The following is a 22,014-nucleotide window of genomic DNA, read 5'->3' on the forward strand; positions in this document are numbered from 1 at the left end:
TCCACTAAAAAATATAAAAAACTAGCCGGGCGAGGTGGCGGGCGCCTGTAGTCCCAGCTACTCGGGAAGCTGAGGCAGGAGAATGGCCTGAACCCAGGAGGCGGAGCTTGCAGTGAGCTGAGATCCAGCCAGACAGACCAAGACTCCGTCTCAAACAAAACAAAACAAAACAAAACAAAACAAATCCAAAAAACCTTCTGATACAGGGTCCTGGCACCATAATGAAGTGTTTTGAATAGCAGAAATGGGCTAGGTGTGGGGGCTCACGACTGTAATCCTAACATTTCGGGAGGCTGAGGTAGGTGGATCGCTTGAGCCCAGGAGTTCAAAACCAGTGGGCTGGACAACATGGTGAGACACTGTCTCTATAGAAAAAAATACAAAAATTAGCCGGGCATGGTGGTGCACGCCTGTAGTTCCAGTTACTTGGGAGGCTGACGTGGGAGGATCGCTAGAGCTCAGGAGGCAGAGGGTGCAGTGAGCCAAGATGACACCACTGCACTATAGCCTAGGCTGTAGTGAGTGAGACCCTGTCTCACACACACACACACACACACAAAATTGGAATAGCAGAAACACAACTTAATAGTAGCAAGGCCCACTATGTAAATTAATAAATTGGCAGTATGGCATACACAGTATCAGGTTCTCATAATTGGACGTCCCCTATGTCAGGTCCATGAGTTTGTGCAGGAGAAACAAAGTCACATTTCTGATCCTCTAGAGCCAAAGATCGGATCCTAGGTGAAGCCACTTCCTGAGGCCCTTTTATAGACTGAATGTTTCCCCCTGAAATTCATGTGTTGAAGCCTTAACCCCAGCATGGCTGTATTTGGAGATGGGGCCTCTAAGAAAGTAACTAAGGTTAAATAAGGTCCTAAGTGTGGGGCCACAATCCAACAGGATTAGTGTCCTTATAAGAGACACTCTAGAGCACACTCTCTCTCCACTATGTGAGCACATGGCAAGATGGCAGCTGCCTACAAGCCAAGAGAAGAAGCCTCAGAATGAAGCTATTTTGCTAGTACCTTGACCCTGGACTTCCAACCTCCAGAACTGTGAGAAATACATTTCTTTTGTTTCAGCCACCCAGTCTGTGGTATTATTATGGCAGCCCAAACAGACCCCTTTGAATTGCTCATCTGATCCTACACTGAATTCCCTTTCCTTGTTTTCCTTGTTTCCTTGGGGTACTTGTTACAAAAAGTACCCCAAGTGATTTTTTCCCAGCTTGAACTTTTCCTGATTCCCCAAACTATTCATATTTGGAAAATGGCATGTTAGTGCAGGAAGGGTCCTCTTCCAGAGGTTTGCTTCTCTCTTAGCTGGAAAATCATGAGTTTTCAAAGCTGTTTTTCATTCCGTAAGTCAGATCTAATAGGCAACACACCCTTCCTCTCTGAACTGAGTGCTTCATGGGACACAAAGGACAAAATCCAAGCTTTTCCACTTGCGAGAAAGGATTATTTACAGTTCTTTTTCCACAGGTCTAGAACTGCACTGCCCAAAACGACAGCCTTACATGGCCACTGGAAACTTGAAATGTGGCAGGTATGACTGAGACACTGAAGTTTTAATTGTATTTAGGTTTAATTAAAATTTAAAAGCCTATATTCCATTCAGTTATTGGCAAACTATTAAGTATGTCTGGAAAAACTGAGTATGTCAAACTACTTTTTCAATTGTACATTTTATAAAATCTAAATATAGATCAAGTACTTTCAATGAAAATTTAGCATCCGAATTAAGATGCTCCATAAGTAGAGAATACACACCAGATTTGGAAATGCAGTTGACCTTTGAACAACATAGGTTTGAACTGCATGAGTCAACTTAAACATAGATTTTCTTTCATCTCTGCCATCCCTGAGACAGCAAGAACAACTTTTCTTCTTCTCAGTCTACTTAGTGTGAAGACAATGAGGATAAACACTTTTATGATGGGCCGGGCGCGGTGGCTCACGCCTGTAATCCCAGCACTTTGGGAGGCCGAGGCGGGCAGATCACAAGGTCAGGAGTTCAAGACCAGCCTGGCCAACATAGTGAAACCCCATCTCTACTAAAAATACAAAAAAATTAGCGAGGCGTGGTGGCAGGCGCCTATAATCCCAGCTACTCAGGAGGCTGAGGCAGGAGAACCACTTGAATCTGGGAGGCAGAGTTTGCAGTGAGCCCAGACGACAGTGCGAGACTCTGTCTCAAAAAAAAAAAAAAACTTTTATGATGATTCACTTCCACTTAATAAATAATCAGTATATTTTACCTTCCTTATGATTTTCTTAATAACACTTCCTTTTATCTAGCTTACTCTGTTATAAGAACATAGTATATAATACATATAACATACCAAATACATGGTAATTGACTATATGTTATCAGTAAGGCTTCTGGTCAACAGTAGGCCATTAGTAGTTAAGTTTTTGGGGAGTCAAAAGTTACACTTTGATTTTTGACTGTGTGGGGTTCAGTGTCCCAACCCCTGCACTGTTCAAGCGTCAACTATAATATGAAAGAAATAATATAAAATACCTCATTAATAATTTTGATATTAATTACATGTTGAGATGACAATAATTTGTTTATACTGGCTTAAACAAAACATTAAAATTAATCTCAGCCAGATATGGTGGCTCAAGCCTGTAATCCCAGCACTTTGGGAGGCCGAGGCAGGAGGATCACTTGAGGCCAAGAGTTGGAGACCAGCCTGGGCAACACAAAGAGACCCTGCCTCTACAAAAAATATATATATATATACATTTTAAATTAGCCAAGCTTGGTGGTGTGTGCCTGTAGTCCCAGATACTTGGGAGACTGAGGTAGGACAATCACTTGAGTCCAGAAGTTTAAGACTGCAGTGAGCTATGATCTTGCCACTGTACTCCAGCCTGGGTAACAGAGTAACACTCTGTCTCCAAAAACAAAATTAAATTAAAAAAATTAAATTAATCTGATTGGCTTCTTTTTGCTTTTTTTAAATGTGGCTACTGAAACATTAAAATCACACATGTGGCTTGCATTGCCTCTCTACTGACCTGCAGCATTGGGCTAAACAGAAATACTGGTTGAAGAGGTAAGGCAAGCAGACAGGACAGGCACAAGCCACCCAGTTAAGGAAAGGAAAAAAGGCTGTGGGAGTGAAGAGCTCTCCCCTTAAAAGAGCACAGTTCGACTTATACACACAGAGGAATGGAATTTAGTCACTGCCTGGTGCCACCCACAGGGTAGTACCCAGTGCTCCTTCTACCTGATGCTCTTTTCTGTCTTAATACCCTGGGTTCACACATCTCAGAATACCCAGCAGTAACACAAGAGTCCATTTTCCAGATAATCACTCATTCTGGAGAAATGAAGGTACAAGAGGCCATGCAGGTAGAGGCAATCCCCATGTTCCAGCAGCCTCTGCAACAGCACTTTTGGCTCTAGGCACTTACAGAATGATGCGAATCGCTCACCTTGAGCTCATCTCACACTTGAGAGGCCTGGTGCAAGCCAAGCCCTGGCAGGAAGGTACCAAGGGGAACCAGGCCAACATACCATCATGCTGATGCCTACAGAAGCCTGGGCCCCGGCCCTGAGCCCATCTGAGAGGTTTTCAGTCACTGAGCGCCCCAGGAGTTCAGTGTCTGATGAGAGGCGGTTAATCAATTCTCCTGTGCGAGTCTTGTCAAAGAAAGCAACCTCCTGCCTCAGGATGGAGGAGAATAACGAAGTTCTCAGCCTATTCACAATGCGCTGACCTGCAAAAGCAAACACGAACAGACTCACCAGGGGTAAAGACATCCATTACCATTATGGGGCAGCCACCTACTGTGCAGCGGCTTGGCCTGGAGTTGTAACCCTTCTGAGCAATGCAGCCTCTGAGCGTGTCTACTGCACTGTATCCCATGGGGAGAAAGAGCCTTTCCCAAACCAGGCACGTTAACTGTCATGCACTACCAACACTACTTTTCTCTTATTAACTACAGACTGTGGGGGCTAGTGAGAGGATACAGGAATAAAATAAATATAACACGACACAGAGGCTTTTTTTATTTCTACTTTTTTTTTTTTTTTTAAGAGACTGGGTCTTGCTCTATCACCCAGGCTTGAATGCAGTGGCACGATCATAGTCCACTATAGCCTCAACCTTGTGGCTCAAGCCATCCTCCCACCTCAGCCTCCTGGGTAGCTGAAACTACAGATGTCTGCCACTACACCCAGCTAACTTATTTTTAGTACAGACGGAGTCTTGCTATGTGGCTCAGGCTGGTCTCAAACTCATGGGCTCAAGCAATCCTCCTGCCTCAGCCTCCCAAAGTGCTAGGATTACAGCGTGAACCATCACACGTGGCCGAGAGTTTTTTAAGGTATTATTTACAAAGAAGTTTTATTACATTAACTTCCAAAAGCTCATTTTGTTCCTCCCTGGAAACCTTTTCCTGTATTGAACCTTTAAATGGCAAAAACGGTTAATCATCCACAGAGTTAAATGGAGAGCAACCGACTTCCAGTTGGTGTCCCGGGTTCTCTCACTATTGTGGCAGTGACCTGCCTGTACCAAGTAGATCTCTTCACAGAAATACTAACAAAGTTATCATCCCAGATGCTACTCAAGGAGAAACACAAGCATGGGGCATGTAAATGGGTTTCTGAAGCCTTCAGGAAGCCTCAGAAGTCCAGCTTCATGGCCAGGGGTCTCATTTTCTTTTTTTCTTTTTCTTTTTTTTTTTGAGATGGAGTCTCGCTCTGTCCCCCAGGCTGGAGGACCCCCAGCAGTGGTGTGATCTGGGCTCACTGCAACCTCAGCCTCCTGGGTTCAAGTGAGTCTCCTGCCTCAGTCTCCTGAAGTAGCTGAGATTATAGGCACACGCCACCACACCTGGCTAATTTCTGTATGTTTAGTAGAGACGGGGTTTCACCATGTTGGCTAGCTGGGTCTCAAACTCCTGACCTCATGATCCACCTGCCTCGGCCTCCCAAAGTGCTGGGATTACAGGCATGAGCCACCGTGCCCAGCCTGAGGGGCATATTTCCAAACCTCCCACAAGACCGACATGATTGCCCTTACAGCTCAACTTCAACTGGAAAAGAAGAGTTGAGAACAGTGCTTGATCTAAAATAATCTGTACTCCAACATCTGGGCAGTCATTGGGCTCTATCCCCACTTAACAGGATGCCAGCAAGACAGGAAGAGAATGGAGCCTGGAGCACATGAGATTCGAGCCCGAACAAACCCACAGGACTCTACATCTTCTTCAGGATGACTCACATCCCTGAGAGGAGAGACTGTTACCTGAAGTTTGCATGAGGTAGACACGAATGGCATTGGCGGCAGCACCACACAGAAACACACCACTGAGCCCAAGGCAGAGGCGGGTCAGGTTGTCGCTGTAGTCCACAGTGGGGTTGGTATAGATGACATCGATGATCTTCCCCAGGAAGAAAGGGGCAGACATGGAGATAACACTGGATATCGTGAGAAATCCAACCGCAGCTAGAAAACACAAGCACTCTCAATGCTCAGGGTGCTTCAGCAAAGGGGCTGTTGCTGGGGTGCTGAGCCCAGGAGGCTTCCTTGCCAAATAAGCTGTTTTCAGAGTATGCGTTGATCTCAGTCTCTAGCAGTTTCCTCCCTTTTGCTCCTCGACCCCTGACTCAAGGGAAGAACCAAATGGTTCCAGGTGAGAACAAGCAGGTTGACTAAGGAAGTGAGTGATCATATCTGAACCAGAGAAGATGACTTCTTAGTCTGATCAACTCTTCCTCACCAAGAAAAACTGGGAGCCAACTACAGAACCCGTTCCGGCCAGCCCCTCCCTCCCTGTCTCTTGATTTTGGTGTTCATCTCAGATCATATTTTTCCTCCATTCATGCTATACATGCTATACTCCTCGGCATCTAACTGTACTGTAACTTGAAGATCAAGCTGTCTAGTTAAAGCCCTTGATTACATCTAGTATCTCAAAACCCTCTTGTCTATGGCCATACACTCCGAACGCACCCAATCTTGTCTGACCTCAGAAGCTGCGCAGGGTGGGACCTCATCAGTACTTCGATGGGAAACTGCCTGGGAATACAAGACGCTGTAGGCCTTAAGCAAACAAACAACCCATTCTAGATAACTTTTGGAAAACAGTTTCACGGATCATTACAAAGAAGCAAATGTCAATAAAACGTGATATATTGCTTCTTAATATTGTATTATTGCTTTGGGAAATATCAACATGATATGAAAATAAATAAGAACAGAATTGTTCATGCACCTAAAAAAAAGGCAAACAAGATACAGTCTTATCAGAAGAGAAATATTGGCTTGGCACAGTGGCTCACGCCTGTAATCCCAGCACTTTGGGAGGCTGAGGTGGGTGGGTCACTTCAGGTCAGGAGTTCAAGATTACCCTTTCCAACATGGTGAAACCCTGTCTCTACTAAAAAAAAAAATACAAAAAATTAGCCAGGTGTGGTGGTGCGCATCTGTAGTCCTAGCTACTTGGGAGGCTGAGGCAGGAGAATCGCTTGAACCTGGGAAGTGGAGGTTGAAGTGAGCCAAGATCGTGCTGCTACACTCCAGCCTGGATGACAGAGCAAGACTCTGTCTCAAAAAATAAAAAAATAAAAAACAGAAAAGAAAACCCAATTAGTAACAACACATATCACAGATAACTGCATTCATAATAAGAGAAATGAATTTTTTTAAAAGATAGTGACGGGGATCTCACTATGTTGCCCAGGCTGGTATCAAACTCCTGGCCTCAAGCAGTCCTCCCATCTCAGACTTGCAAAGTGCTGGGATTGCGGGCATGAGCCACTGCACCTAGCCAAAAGTATTATTTTTATATAACCTTAATAAAGAGTCCAGAGCAAACCCAGTGCCAACTGGACATTTAGTCGACAGAGTTCTAGGAAAAACATAGGTCTTTTTAAGTGGGGAACATTTCGAACAATTGCTCTTGCCCCTCCTTAAGGTCTTTATTCTAAAGTCCCCTCCCCAAAAAGGCCTGCTCTGACAGCCTCACTTAAAATACAGACACCCTACACTGCCCACCTCACTCCCTCTCCATTTGTGTTCTCGAAGCTCCTACCTTTCAGCATTCTAAATGTTTCATCTGTTTATTTAGTTTCCCTCTCCATTAGGACAGAAAAGATTTTGGCCTGGTTTGTCACCGATTGCCTACATTGACAGGCACACAGGAAAATCTCAATCACTATTTGTTGAATGAACAAACAAATAAATTGAACTTTGGCAATAGAGCAATAACATCTATCAGATCAAAATTCTTCAATAACCTAAGCAGAAATGTGAGCTCTGGCAGCTCATAAAGTCCATATGCCTGGCTTAAAAACCCATAATCACAATCTAACTGAATAATAGGACGCTGGGCAAGGGCCACTTCATTTTGACGTAAAGCCCGGGGCCTTGTTTCAAAGCACCATGCTTCTTACAACAGTGCCCAAGGGGGCCTGAAGGCCCAAAGGACAGGGAGAGTGTCTAACTTGAGGTTCCGAATACCTCAGCCTCGATGAACTGGCAGCTCCAGAAGGAGTCATCCTGGCAAATTCAGGATTCAGCAGAAAATTCTTTTTGTCCTTCATCAGTAGCCAATTTCTATTCTTTCGCCTCAGAGAGTAACTCCGAAAGCACAGTGTGCATGACCTGCTATATAAAGGTCCACCTCTTCCCTCCTCCTCTAGTTTTCTAAATCAGTTATGATTCTACAATAAGAATCTACATGACATGAATGAAGTGCCCCCTGATTATGATTCTGAGTCTTGTTCTCACATAGTAATGATGCTGATTACAAAGAGAAAGTAATTTAGCTGAATCCAAATTAATTTCAGGATATCCCTCCACACTTTTACTTTTTAATAATCATTTAAAAATTATCAGCTTGTTTTGTTGACATTTGCTTCTTTGTCCAACTTGAATAAGTAAAACAAGATATTTTTCAGCTTTTAGTTAAGTGCATTCTTGTTAACCAAGATCTGACTACATATCACTGTCTTCTGATATTAATGCATACTTTAGACTTGCTCCATAAACATCATTTCAGATTCCACCATAAGCCCTGGACACAACTGAGCATACTGCAATTCTGAAATTCTCCCACACCTTTTCTCCATAGTTAAGTCTCTTGCTTGCCCCTACCTTTGCCTGATGTGGCCCCAGCAACTTCTCCCATTATCTATTTCTTGAGAGATACCTTCAAGTATCTTTCTGTTACCTCATTCTACTGAATGGCGGCAAAGATGGAAACAAATATCTTTCAAAAGAATGGGGAAGGACAATCTGAAATGAAGATTGCTGGACAACAGGGCTGGATAGAAGGACAAAGGTTGGGGGTGGTTGGAGGAGGCTGTACACCGTGCCTACCACCTGCCACTGCCGAACACGGCACCCATCTGGTGGTATCAGGCAGGTACAGCAATCCCCACTGTCATTCAAGGACTCAAAGGCAGCACTTCAGAGCCCTCGCCATTATCTGAAGGATCTGGCATTCATCATCTTATCCTCCCTTTCACCCTCATCTTATTCTCGTTTTTCAGAGAGGAATCTCGAACACAGAGAGAGGGAGCCTATGCAAGGTCTCCCAGTTTACACAATGCAGAACCACATTCTGCGACAAAGCCTGTCCTTGGTATCTTCCCATGTCCCAAGCAGAGGAAGCAGCACAGGCCTCACCTGGGAGTCAGGGAAGGGAACAGAAAGCCTGGCAGGATGGAGCAGGGGCAGAGATCTCATGGGTGCACAGGAAGGAGAACTGAGAAATGAAACGAAGGCTCTAGATTATAGAACAGAAGGATTTTTTGGCAAGGTCGGCCTAAAAAGGCTTTACACTGGGAAATGATACAGTCAGATTTGCTTTTTCTTTTTGAGATAGAGTTTCACTCTTGTTGCCCAGTGCAATGGCATGATCTCAACTCACTGCAACCTCCACCTCCCAGGTTCAAGTGATTCTCCTGCCTCAGCCTCCCGAGTAGCTGGGATTACAGGCATGCGCCACCACGCCTGGCTAATTTTGTATTTTTAGTAGAGACAGGGTTTCTCCATGTTGGTCAGGCTGGTCTTGAACTCCCGACCTCAGGTGATCTGCCTGTCTCAGCCTCCCAAAGTGCTGGGATTACAGGCGTGAGCCACCGTGCCCGGCCAGATTTGCATTTTTAAATGATCCACTCCGGCTACAGAGTGAAAGGAGTCACCATGAGAGCGGTGTTCTAGAGCCCTAGATGAGAAGCAAACTTAGGGTGAAGTAGGTTGGGGACAGAGGGATAAAGGGCAGAGAAAAGGACTGGAGAAATTTTTAAGAACTAGGACGTGATGACTGGTTGGATGTGAGCATTTTTCCTCTCTGAAAAATGAGGATAAGATGAGGGTTAAAGGGAGGATTTAGGATGATGAAGGCCTAACCAAGGAGGGCCGTTCTGAGGTTGAGTGGTCAGGATTGGGTTGGAACCCTGACCAACTCAACCTCAGAACCAGCCCTCCTAGGTTAGGCGTTCATTATCTTAAATCCTCCTTTTAAGCTCTGCCATCTAGCTGTTTGACCTTGCTTAAGTCACTCCATCTCTCTGTGCCGTTTCCTCATCTGAAAAACGGCAATAAAAGCAATCCCTCCCTAATAGAATTACGAGTCAACTAGACACATATGCAAAGCATCTGGTACAATGCCCAGGGCTGAGTACGCAAGACATATTAACTATTATCTTAACTACTATTGTTATCATTATAAGAATGACCTGTGTCTCTGGCCAAGGCCAAGAGGTTCACACTGCAGTCTCTCTCACTGAGCCTAGAGACAGAAGAGGAAAGATGCTTTGTGGAGAAATGTAACTTTGGTTTTTAGACATGTTGGGTTTGCTGGAGTCTGGGACACATTTCCACAGATGCAGGTGGGTGTGATGGAGAACACAGGAGTCAAGGGTGTGGGGGAGATGGAGGCTGAGCGAAGGGACTCAGCATTAGCACTGGGTAGAGAATAAGTGAGGACATGAGGGGCTAACAGATGAGAAGGGAATAGAGGAAGAAGCCAGAGACTCCAGGTTCTGGAAATCTGGAGAAGAAAGATCCGAGCCCCCATGTGTCTGGTGCGAGATCAGACTGTCTCTGTCCATGCTATTAGCATGCTCTAGAGTTAGGGGGTACCCCAAAGACAAAATTAAAAAAAACAGTTAGGGGTACCTGCCCCATGACCCACAGGGGGGCTCGCCGTGGACTCTAACAGACAAATGATGGGAGCCACCTAGGTAATTTAAACTTCTCTAGCTGCCACATTATAAAAAGGAAGATGTAAAATTAATTTTAATGACATTTTACTTGACCCAATATATCCAAAATATTATCCACACATGATCAACATAAAAAATTGGTAAGGTATTTTACATTTTTTCTCTCTGGAATCTGGTGTGACAGCACAGCTACAGAAGGCTCAGTTTCTCTGAAACAATGTATTTCCATAGCACACACACATCCCTGGCTTTCGGGGGCAGTTCCGATTTCAAAGGTTCATCCTCCCCAGCCCCCACAGGGCACTGTCCCTGTGGGATCTCCATCCTCACTGGGCTTCAGGAAGTAGCTACTCTGGCCTCCTTGCCCACCATACCCACTGCTTTTGTCACTATATTCACTGTGGTCACTCATGGTCCATCTTCATAAAAGGTAACTACAAACTCAGCAAAAGCTGTCAGCAGGCTTCAGGTTCTCAGAGCAGTCCTGCCCTCAAACCACACACCCTTATCAGTAACTGCAGTGAGAGGAGCCCTCCGGAGTCCTCCAAACAGGCACCAACTGAACACGCCCCAGTGGAGGGGATAGACGTGTACAGTCCAGTTTAACGAGAAGCCTGCCTGGGAGGTGTGGGGAAGGCATGCTGCCCCACCCCCAAAGTCCCCCACACAAAGAACCTCCAGGAGGCAGCTTTGCCCTAATCTCACAGTACTGTAGGGGCCCACATTTGCTCCTAAAACCCTGCCCCTAACTCATTCAGGTCAGAGTCTCCTCTATCTGCCAGGCACAGCCAGAGGGTTCTGATGAAGTGTCGCTTATCCCATCAGTCCATACCCTGCTTCTCCTCAAGCACCTGCATCTTTTAAGATTTCTTCTGGCCAGAGTGATAAGATGGAGAATTATCAGTGAAAAGGGACCTTACATCTGTATGAAGATAGCTGCAAATCCCTCCCCAAAGGGGCGGCTTAGGCCTGCCTTAGGAGAGGAATGGAACACAGTAATGCTAAAGCTGCTTTCGGCACATGTCTGTACATAGTTCATGGTAGACTGCGTTTTTAAAGTTTCTGATACAAACTACTTATCAAAGTCTTCTGTTCACAAAATTTAGGAGGCATACTCAGCAAAATGCTGAGAGAGATGGAGGTATTGTTATTAAAATATAAAGCTGTGTTTTTGAAAAAAGATTTTTGTATTTGTTTTTCCAAAAATTAACAAATTAACATTGGAATTCCTTTTCAGCTCAGCTTTTTTAGTGTTTTGATTAGAAAATACACACACACAATTGCTCTTTACCTCCAGCATTTCAAAGAGATGTGCCAACACCTCAAGCTGCTCTTAGAATTATACATTTTTTTTTTAATTACAAATTAACAATGACCCCTACTTCCTCTTAATCCTAACTGGCTTTAATATATAATGACTTCTCAGGAAATCATACATCTAAATAAGGGCTTTTTATCAGATATCCTCATAACATACAATATGTATTTATCTGTTTGAAAGCAAAAAAAAAGGCCGGGCGTGGTGGTTCAAGCCTGTAATCCCAGCACTTTGGGAGGCCGAGACGGGCGGATCACGAGGTCAGGAGATCGAGACCATCCTGGCTAACACAGTGAAAACCCGTCTCTACTAAAAAATACAAAAAATTAACCGGGCGAGGTGGCAGGTGCCTGTAGTCCCAGCTACTCGGGAGGCTGAGGCAGGAGAATGGCGTAAACCCGGGAGGTGGAGCTTGCAGTGAGCTGAGATCTGACCACTGCACTCTGCACTCCAGCCTGGGCAACAGAGTGAGACTCCATCTCAAAAAAAAAAAAAGAAAGCAAAATAATAATAATAATAATAATAATGGGGCAACCCTAGGCTTGTTTCTTCAAATTATATATTCATAATTTCTCAATGTGGTGGAACAAAATATATCCTGTTCTTAAAACAGAAAGAAGGCTGGGTGTGGTGGCTCACACCTGTAATCCCAGAACCTTTGGGAGGCCAAGGCGGGCAGATCACCTGAGGTCGGGAGTTCGAGACCACCCTGACCAACACGGAGAAACTGTCTCTAAAAACACAAAATTAGCCGGGTATGGTGGCATATGCCTGTAATCCCAGCTACTTGGGAGGCTGAGGCAGGAGAATTGCTTGAACCTGAGAGGCGGAGGTTGCAGTCAGACAAGATCATGCCATGGCACTCCAGCCTGGGCAACAAGAGCAAAACTCCAGCTCAAAAAAAAAAAAAAAGGTACAAGCTGGGTGTGGTGGCACATGCCTGTAGTCCCAACTACTCAGTAGGTAGAGGCAGGGCTGCTTGAGCTGAGGAGTTCGACACAAGTCTCAGCAACACAGTGAGACCCCTATCCCAGAAAAACAAAAGGAAGAAAGAAAAAAGGAGGCACAGTCTTGCCTTGTTTAAGGCTGTCACCAAAACATACTAGTATGACAGGATATCGGGGGACAGAGTAAGGGCTCACAGGAACAATGGTCATAGGATAAGCAGGACTGGGCACGTGTAGGCACCACCAAAGCCTGACATCTAAACACCATTCCTGACATCTAGTATTTCACAAACAAAACAGAACTGGATTCCCTTACACTTACTTCGAGTCACATACAGAAGTGGTGGGTGCACCCTATGATGCTTAGGGTTTCTAAAGGCCTCACTCTGTGCCTGGTGGTATGGTCATTTATTCCTTCACTGAAGGCGCTCTGAGTGCTTGCTCTGTGCTGTGCACATGCTAAGAACTGGAGGCAGAAAGATGAATCAGACAGTCCCTGTCTCAAGCAGCTCAAAGTCCAGTGAGAGCTCCTAGTCTCCAATGTTTTTAAAAAGAGAGAGAAAAAGAAAGATTTTTACATCAAAATCTACACTCAACCAACTGAACAATGAAATAATTCTCTTTATACCCGAGCGATACCAAGAGTCCCCCTAAGCTTTCATAGTCACTGGCAGATGAAAAGTCGCCACCCTAACTGCTCTCTTCCACTGTGCAAACCTACTCTAAATCCCAAATCACTACTCAGGAGGGTCCTTTCTAAAGCAATGGATTTGCAGCAAAGAATGCTTTTCTGGTGTTGCACCTGACAACCTCACAGGCCCCTTTCCACAGCCCACAGGTGCAGGCTGACCTCTACACATATGATTAGTTCACAGATGCTTCTCCCCACTAAGCCAGAAGTCCCAGCAGAAGCGGGAACCATGTTTCCTTGTGCATGCCACTGTAACCCCAGGGCCCAGTTCAGAATAAGGGCTCAACAAATGTTTATAGAAGGAATGAAAATTTAGAGAAATCAAAAAGTTTAGATCTTACAAGGCCCTTGCATCTAAACACTCCTCCAATTAATGGTTAAAAAATGAGGAGCTATAGAAAACTGTACTATTTAAATTTTGTTTCTAAAAACATTCATTTTGGCTTCTTTAAAAAAAGTTACTCAATTACTGAACAGATAACAGGTTGGTGTGGACTGCTGAACACAGTGCTATAACTTCCTGCTTACCACTTAGCACAAGAGACGAGTGTGAAAGTTCTGCTTTCCGTTGTGAAAGCATTGGTGACTGCTTGACAGACTCGCTTAAAGCAAATAATTTTTTTTTTTGGTTAAAACAAAAAGTATAAATGCCTAATAACAAAATAGGCATATTTTTGGCTACAATTTTTTTTTTCCAAGGAAAAACCTCCAGCTCATTTTGCTGCCTAAGCCAAAACAGATGCTCCCACTAAGTTGGTGACGGAACAGACCCAGAGATTCCAATAAGGACATATACAATGTGTGTCAACAAGAAAAAAAGTGTAAAATCTGCAAACGAGTCCCCAGCTACGGTGAAATCTTGACAACGCTACTCCGAGGAGAGCTATCCCCTCCCTCCTCCGGGGTTAGGAGTGGCCCAGGAGAGGCGGCGGTGACAGGCGCTCTGCGGCCCGGCCGTGTCCCTCTCGGCGCCCCGGGATCCTGCGCGTGGAGAAGGAGCGGCCCGGCGGAGGGAAGTGGTCGGGGAGGGCCCTACCTGCCAGCCTCCGGCGCTCAGGGTACGCCAGCCCCAGGAGCTTCCGGGCTTCCGGGAGTTCAGGTGACCCGGGGCGCAGCCGCCCGTTGTCCCCAGGAGGCGCCGCTTGCCCGCGCCGCCAGGCCTCGTCCCCTGCCCAGGCAGCGGCTGCCGGACCGCCCGGGAACCCGGCGCGCGGGAGCCGAGGAGCGCCCAGCCCAGCAAAAGCCCCGCACGTGCAGCTGCCAGGGGCCCGAGCCCACAGCCCCATGAGCCGCGCGAGGCCCAGGCCGCCCCCCGAGTAGCCCGGACCCCCGCCCCGGCAGCCGCTCCTCCAGCTGCGCGCGGCTCCAAAGCCCCCGAGCAGCGCCGGCCCCGCGCCCCATAGCCGTGTGGGCCTTAGGCCAGTGAACGGCGATAGGGATCCAGGGGCGCGGATGGCCGGGGCCCACACGCAGGCTACCGGCAGGAGCCGACCTGGCTCGGCTGCGCCCGGTGGCGCGAGCAGCCGCAGCGGCCAGGCAGGGGGGCCGCGCATGGCGCTGCGTGCGACCCGTACGCCTCAGCCCACGGGCCAGGCGCGCGCAGAGCCCGAGGACCCTCCCGGACCGGCCCCGAGCAAAGGGCGTGGACGCAGTGGCGCCCGCCCCTCCCTGCTGGCTGTCACTCGCCTTATCGTGCCTGCATCCCTGGGCTGCGCCCGCCCCCGCCCCATCCTCGTCCGCGCGGTGCTGCGCCCCTCCGCCCCACCCCGAGGACTGCAGCTACCCGGACCATGCAAGCCACCCTTCCAAGCGCCCCCAACCCGCTCGGGTGCCCTCCCTGCAGCGCCCCCAACTGTCCGCTGGCGGAGTAGCGCCGGGCGCGCCGACTGGGACGAGGCCCGGGAAGCCCAGGAGCACGGCTGCGCCTGCGTACTGGGCGCAGGGAATTTTTTTCGCGCTTCGCCGTCCCCTCTGGTCTGAACTCGGGAGCCGCACGAGCTCTTTCTCACGCCGGCAGACCGGCGGAGCGCGCAGACGCGACTACACGATGGCCGGCACAAGGATGGGGCGGGAGGACCCCGCGCTGGACACGGCGTGGGGCGGCTCCGCGGCCCGGGAGACCCGTGCTGGGGCGGCCCTGTCACCAGTCTCGCTGCCAAGCACAGGGCTGAGGTGCGGAGGGACCACTGAGAGGACTTCGCTGCGTGTCAGCTCAGCTCTGGACGGCGTGGAGGAGGTGGTTGGCGAATAGTGAAATGTGTATAACTTTCAGAAGGGAAGAGATCTGATCTTTTCTTTTCTTTTCTTTTCTTCTTGAGACGGAGTCTTGCTCTGTGTCTTAGGCTGGAGTGCAGTGGCGCGATCTCAGCTCACTGCAACCTCCGCCTCCCAGGTTGAAGTGATTCTCCCGCCTCAGCCTCTCAAGTGGCTGGGATTACAGGCATGCGCCACCACCCCGGCTGATGTTGTATTTTTAGTAGAGACGGCATGTTGGTCAGGCTCGTCTCCAACTCCTGACTTCAGGTGATCCGCCCGCCTCGGCCTCCCAAAGTGCTGGGATTACAGGCGTGAGCCACCGCTCCGGGCTAGAGATCGTTTCTTAACTAGAACAGAAATTTGAAAACAGACGTGGTCGAGGCATTCCCGCTGCTCGAAGTGGAAAACACCAATCAGAAGGCAATGCATCTTAATACACGTGCATGGAAAGATAGGAGAGAACATTAAAACTCACTGGGACACTTTATGGAGACTTCATGGTGGGGGATATATACCTGGGGCACAGTAAGTCGTGGGTAGATTTTTGTAGACTCCTAGGTATTTTTACTGGACCTGGACAGGGTACTGTCAATTGCAAATTTTATGGGTTCACAAAACAAAAAAAACTCAATAATCAACATAAATATTTTCGTGCAATATTTTTAAAATTCAAAATTAATTTTAAAAATCCATAATGAACAAAATATCAAAAATTTTAACTGAGTATCCACTCCTGACCTTTCACAGTCCTGCCTCTCTTCTCTCGCTCTAATCCCAACCCTGGAAACTATTTACAAAAACTGCAGCAGCTGCCATTAGTTTGGCAGCTGGAAAACGGGAAAGAGAAAGTAAGAGGAAGATTAGATTTGGGTTAAAGTTGTCACTTTCTCTTCAACTGGAGAGTATCAATCCTTGATGTTTCTTTAGTTGGACTCAAAAAGGAGGTAGCAGCCGGACGCAGTGGCTCACACCTATAATCCCAACATTTTGGGAAGCCAAGGCAGGCGGATCACGAGGTCAGGAGTTCAAGACCAGCCTGACCAACGTGGTGAAACCCCGTCTCTACTAAAAATACAAAAATTAGCCAGGTGTGGTGGAGTGCGCCTGTAATCCCAGCTACACAGGAGGCTGAGGCAGGAGAATTGCTTGAACCTGGGAGGTGGAGGTTGCAGTGAGCTGAGATGGTGCCACACTGCACTGCAGCCTGGGAGACAGAGCAAGACTGTCTCAAAAAAAAAAAAAAAAAAAAAAAAAAGGAGGTAGCGGCTGGGCGGTGGCTCACACCTGTAACCCCAACATTTTAGGAGGCCGAGGCAGGCGGATCCCTTGAAGTCTGGAGTTCGAGACCAGCCTGGCCAATATGGTGAAACTCCATCTCTACTGAAAATACAAAAATTAGCCAGGCTTGGTAGTGCATGCCTGTAGTCTCAGCTACTGGGGAGGCTAAGGCAGCATAATTGGTTGAATCCAGGAGGTGGAGGTTGCAGTGAGCTGAGATGATGTCACTGCACTCCATGCACTCCAGCCTGGGTGACACAGCAAGACTGTATCTCAAAACAAAAACAAAAACAAAACAAAGAGGAAGTAGCAAGATGCATGATGAAAACAATCCCATTTCTTTTCAGAAGTCTCCTCATAAAACCTGACTTTTAAAAAATTTTCAATTAAAATAAATTTTGCATTATTTGATGGATGAGACTTTTTAGCACATCTTTAAATTTTGTCCCCAGTAGAGTGCCTTAAGTATATGGTCCTGGTAGGTAAGGAGTGAGATGGGGAAAGGATCGATAATAGAAAGTGTGGGGTTAATCGGGCCTTAAGTGGGCCTGTGAAGTGAGCAGGAAGCATGTAATCGTCTAAAATCCAACCTCTTAAACCCAGGGGACATGGAGTCTTGCCTCCCTCCCCCGCACCCCCCTCTACTTTCCTGCCCCCAAGGTGACTACAATTCAAGCTAGTCTCATCAGTGCAGAAGTTCTAGAATTGCAGGTGTAGTGTGAAATCTGCTCCACTGATATTTATGAGTAAGCATGTTCCTTTTAGCAAATACGTTATACTTCTGAAAAGAAGTGGGATCATTCCTCATCATGCATCCTGCTACCTCTTCTTTGAGCCCAGCTGAAGAAACATCAATGAACGACACTCTCCCAGTTGGAGAGAAAGTGACAATTTTAACCCAGACCTAAGCTTCATCTTTCTCTTACCCACTTTCCAGAAAACTCCTGCTGCTGCAAGGGCCGGGAAATGTCAGACTGGCCTTCCCTTCCTGCCTTCCCCGGCGTGGCATCCCACTGTCTTTTTCTGCCATTGCTCTCTAGGGCCTCCAGGCAATAGAAAAATAACTCATGTGTAGCTGATTAAAAGACAAAAATTGGCCAGGTGTGGTGGCTCACCCCTGTAATCCCAACACTTTGGGAAGCCAAGGTGGGAAGATCATTTGAGGCCAGGAGTTTGAGACCAGCCTGTGCAACACTGGGAGACCCCCCCCGCATTCTGTACAAAAACTAAAAACGTAAAAATTAGCTGGATGTGGTCATGTGTGCCTGTAGTCCCAGATACTTGGGAGGCTAAAGTGGAAGGATTCCCTGAGCCCGGGAGGTCAAAGCTTCAGTGAGCTGTGATCGGGCCACTGCACTCAAGTCCGGGCAACAGAGTGAGACCCTGTCTCAAGAGAAAAAAAAAAAAAAAGCCTGTAATCCCAGCACTTTGGGAGGCCGAAGCAGGTAGATCACCTGAGGTCAGGAGTTTGAGAGCCGCCTGGCCAACATGGTGAAACCCCATCTCTACTAAAAACACAAAAATTAGCTGGGTGTGGTGGCAGGTGCCTGGAATCCTAGCTACGGGGGAGGCTGAGGCAGGAGAATGGCTTAAACCCAGGAGGTGGAGGTTGCAGTGAGCGGAGATCACACCACTGCACTCCAGCCTGGGTGACAGGGCAAGACTCCGTCTCAAAAAAGGAAAAAAAAAAGTCAATGGCTGTTTTTTACAATGGGGGATGAATATTAGCAAAAGGATCACCTGGACCTATATAGCCATCATACCAAAAAAAAAAAAGAAAGAAAGAAAAGAAAGATGACCTACTCTAAAATATATATATATGTTTATATAACATACATAATTCATATATATGAATTATTGCTTTGTATTTCTATGACCTTCTCACTTGAAAATAAGAATACCTTCACTGCCTCTTTTTTTTTTTTTTTTTTTTTTTGAGACGAAGTCTCACTCTGTCGGCCAGACTGGAGTGGAGTGGCACAATCTCGGCTCACTGCAACCTCCACCTCCCGTGTTCAAGCAATTCTCCTGCCTCAGCCCCCTGAGTAGTTGGGATTATAGGTGCACACCACCACGCCTGGCTAATTTTGTATTTTTAGTAGAAAAGAGGTTTCACCACGTTGGCGAGGCTGGTCTGAAATTCCTGACGTCGGGTAATCCGCCTGCCTCGGCCTCCTAAAGTGCTGGGATTACAGGCATGAGCCACCGCGTCCGACCCTTCACTGCCTCTTTAGAAATTAGGATAAAGTTCCTAGGCCTCTGAAAAAAAAGAAAAAAAAATGCTCTAAGGGGTGTTTGGAAAAGAATAAAACAAGCCAGTTAGATGTGATTGGATTAATAAAATACCAGAGCAAAATAAGAAAGGGCTGTGTATTAGTGCCAAGAGAATAACAAACAAAAGTTTAAGTCCTGCCCACAAGAAAGACACAGAAGGCTCTTGGTGGAGGTGTGACTGAACCAAGAGGGAAAATCTGGCCCTCTGAATAGACTCTTAATAGGTTTAGTGGCTAATAGGTATTGAATTCTAAAGGGACTTCTTTTGATGTAACTTGAGAGCTGTTGGGATTATTTCAAGAGCAATTCCACCTGTGGGTGCTTGTCCCTCTCTAAGAGTGGCAAAGGAGGGAGCCCATGTGGACAGCAGGAACGGTACACGATAGCACAAGAAGCAAAACAAAGGCTCTCTGGTCGGAGTTTGCAGGCTGATTGGGGGTGTCATTTGACCCTTATTGGTACATTCTTTTTCTTTCAACTCAAGCCTGCAGCTCATCATGTCAAAGGTAGGGTGTCAGGACTGTGGTGGAAGATGAAGCAAGCAGCTCAGTAAAGCATGCACAGCAAAGGCGTGGAATCCACATGGGGCAGGAGTGCTTTGTAAATTCCTCTGAAGAGGTTAGGATCGAAGCTTTTGGTAACTCACCTGTACTGTGTGATTACAGTGAATGCTGAGGCTGTAACCTTAACCTCTTAGCTCTATGACTTAGGCAGGTGAGTGCACTGTAGAGAGAAGGCTTCAGCATCTTTAGCTTTTACATTTCTTTCTCTCACCTTTTCCCAAAAGAGCCCAAAGAAAGGTTGATGTGGTTTGAATTGTGTCCCCCCAAGTAAGATATGTTGAAGTTCCTAACTCCCCAGGACCTCAGAATGTGACCTTATTTGGAAATCAGGTCATTGCAGATATAATTAGTTCACATAAGGTGAGGTCATATTGGAGCAGAGTGCCCTTATAAGACAGCTATGCAAAGACAGACGCACACGGGGAAAACGCCATGTGATGAGGAAGGCAGAGGTGGTGGGAGTTATGCAGCTGCAAGCCAGGGGGAATGCCAGGGATTGCCAGCAAATCCCCAGAGGCTACGAAGAGACACAGAAGGCCTCCCCTGCAGCCCTGCTGCTAATACCTTACTCTGTTTTTTTTGTTTGTTTTTTTTTTTTTGAGACTGAGTCTGGCTCTGTTGCCCAGGCTGGAGTGCAGTAGCTCACTGCAAAGTTCTGCCTTCCGGGTTCATGCCATTCTCCTGCCTTAGCCTCCTGGGTAGCGGGACTACAGGTGCCTGGCACCACGCCCAGCTAATTTTTTGTATTTTTAGTAGAGACGGGGTTTCACCGTGTTAGCCAGGATGGTCTCGATCTCCTGACCTCATGATCCACCCGCCTCAGCTTCCCAAAGTGCTGGGATTATAGGCGTGAGCCACCGTGCCTGGCTGCTAATACCTTAATCTCGAACTTCTAGCCTCCAGAACTGTGAGACTTTTTTTTTTTTTTTTGAGACGGAGTCTCACTTTGTTGCCCAGGCTGGAGTGCACTGGTGCCTCTTGGCTCACTGCAACCTCCGCCTCCTGGGTTCAAGCGATTCTCCTGCCTCAGCCTCCTGAGTAGCCGTGATTACAGGCCTGTACCACCACGGCCTGGCTAATTTTTGTATTTTTAGTATTTTGTAATTTTGTATTTTTAGTAGAGACTGAGTTTCACCATGTTGGCCAGGCTGGTCTCGAACTCCTGACCTCAGAGGATCCACCTCAGCTTCTCAAAGTGCTGGGATTACAGGCTGAGCTACCCGCTTGTTTTTTTAAGCTATCCAGTTCCTGGTACTTTGTTATGGCTTATGGCATCCCTAGCAAACGGATACAAAGTCCTGACATCAGTATCTTGAATAATACTGCAGTAGATGTTCAGTATTTGTCTATTTACTCACCTTTGGCCAAAAAAGCAACTGAGTTACTGAGGGTGCTTTGGATAGTCAGTTTGCTGATCGTATCTGTTACAATACTTACCTTCATTTTACCGCAAGTATGTTCAACAGCCATCCAGATTTCAGACTACACAAAGAACCTTGCAGGATGTAATGAAATGTAGCTCAGGACCCTTCTACTACAGACAAGACAGTGAGCCTGCTTCTGTAGGTTTTTTTTTTTTTTTTTTTTTTTTTTTTTTTTGAGACGGAGTCTGGGTCTGTTGCCCAGGCTGGAGTGCAGTGGCCGGATCTCAGCTCACTGCAAGCCCCGCCTCCCGGGTTCACGCCATTCTCCTGCCTCAGCCTCCCGAGTAGCTGGGAGTACAGGCGCCCGCCACCTCGCCCGGCTATTTTTTTTTTTGTATTTTTTAGTAGAGACGGGGGCTTCTGTAGGTTTTACAATATTTAGATACATAGCCGGGTGGGCAAAAAAAATTAGTTACAGTATTCTTTCATATGTTAAGAGTCTGAGGTTGGACTGAGACAAATAGAAAAAGCGTCCATCCCCTATCACTTGTTTGTTTTTTTTTTTTTTTTTTTTTTTTGAGACGGAGTCTCGCGCTGTGTCACCCAGGCTGGAGTGCAGTGGCGCGATCTCGGCTCACTGCAAGCTCCGCCTCCCAGGTTCAGGCCATTCTCCTGCCTCAGCCTCCGAGTAGCTGGGACTACAGGCGCCCGCCACCACGCCCGGCTAGTTTTTTGTATTTTTAGTAGAGACGGGGTTTCACCATGTTAGCCAGGATGGTCTCGATCTCCTGACCTCGTGATCCGCCCGCCTCGGCCTCCCAAAGTGCTGGGATTACAGGCTTGAGCCACCGCGCCCGGCCTTGTTTTTTTAATTAATGTTATTTTTAATTGACAAGTCATAATTGTATATATTTATGGGGTACAATGTGATGTTTTGATAAATGTATACAATGTGAAATGATTAAAAGCAAGCTAATTAACATTTCCATCACCCCACTTATTTTTGTAGTGAGAAATTTGAAACTTACTCTTAGCTATTTGAAATATACAATACATTATTATTAACTGTAGTCATCCTGCTATGCAATAGAGCTCAAAAATTTATTCATTTCTAAGGGAA

General features: G+C 46.8%; 1 protein-coding gene across 1 annotated transcript in view; it reads right to left on the minus strand.

Annotated features, from left to right (window-relative positions):
• Nucleotides 1-14,947, minus strand: part of ABCB10 (ATP binding cassette subfamily B member 10) — a 43,030-nt gene extending 28,083 nt beyond the window's left edge. The window contains exons 1-3 of the mRNA XM_025365610.1: nucleotides 14,196-14,947; nucleotides 5,273-5,473; nucleotides 3,535-3,737 (exon numbers count right to left, since the gene is read on the minus strand). Of these exons, the coding sequence (XP_025221395.1) occupies nucleotides 3,535-3,737; nucleotides 5,273-5,473; nucleotides 14,196-14,712 (921 nt within the window). The 5' untranslated portion in view covers nucleotides 14,713-14,947. The remainder of the gene's footprint in view (nucleotides 1-3,534; nucleotides 3,738-5,272; nucleotides 5,474-14,195) is intronic.
• Nucleotides 14,948-22,014: the final 7,067 nt, after the last annotated feature.

Source organism: Theropithecus gelada, chromosome 1 (assembly GCF_003255815.1).
Source record: "Theropithecus gelada isolate Dixy chromosome 1, Tgel_1.0, whole genome shotgun sequence".
Taxonomy (NCBI): domain Eukaryota; kingdom Metazoa; phylum Chordata; class Mammalia; order Primates; family Cercopithecidae; genus Theropithecus; species Theropithecus gelada.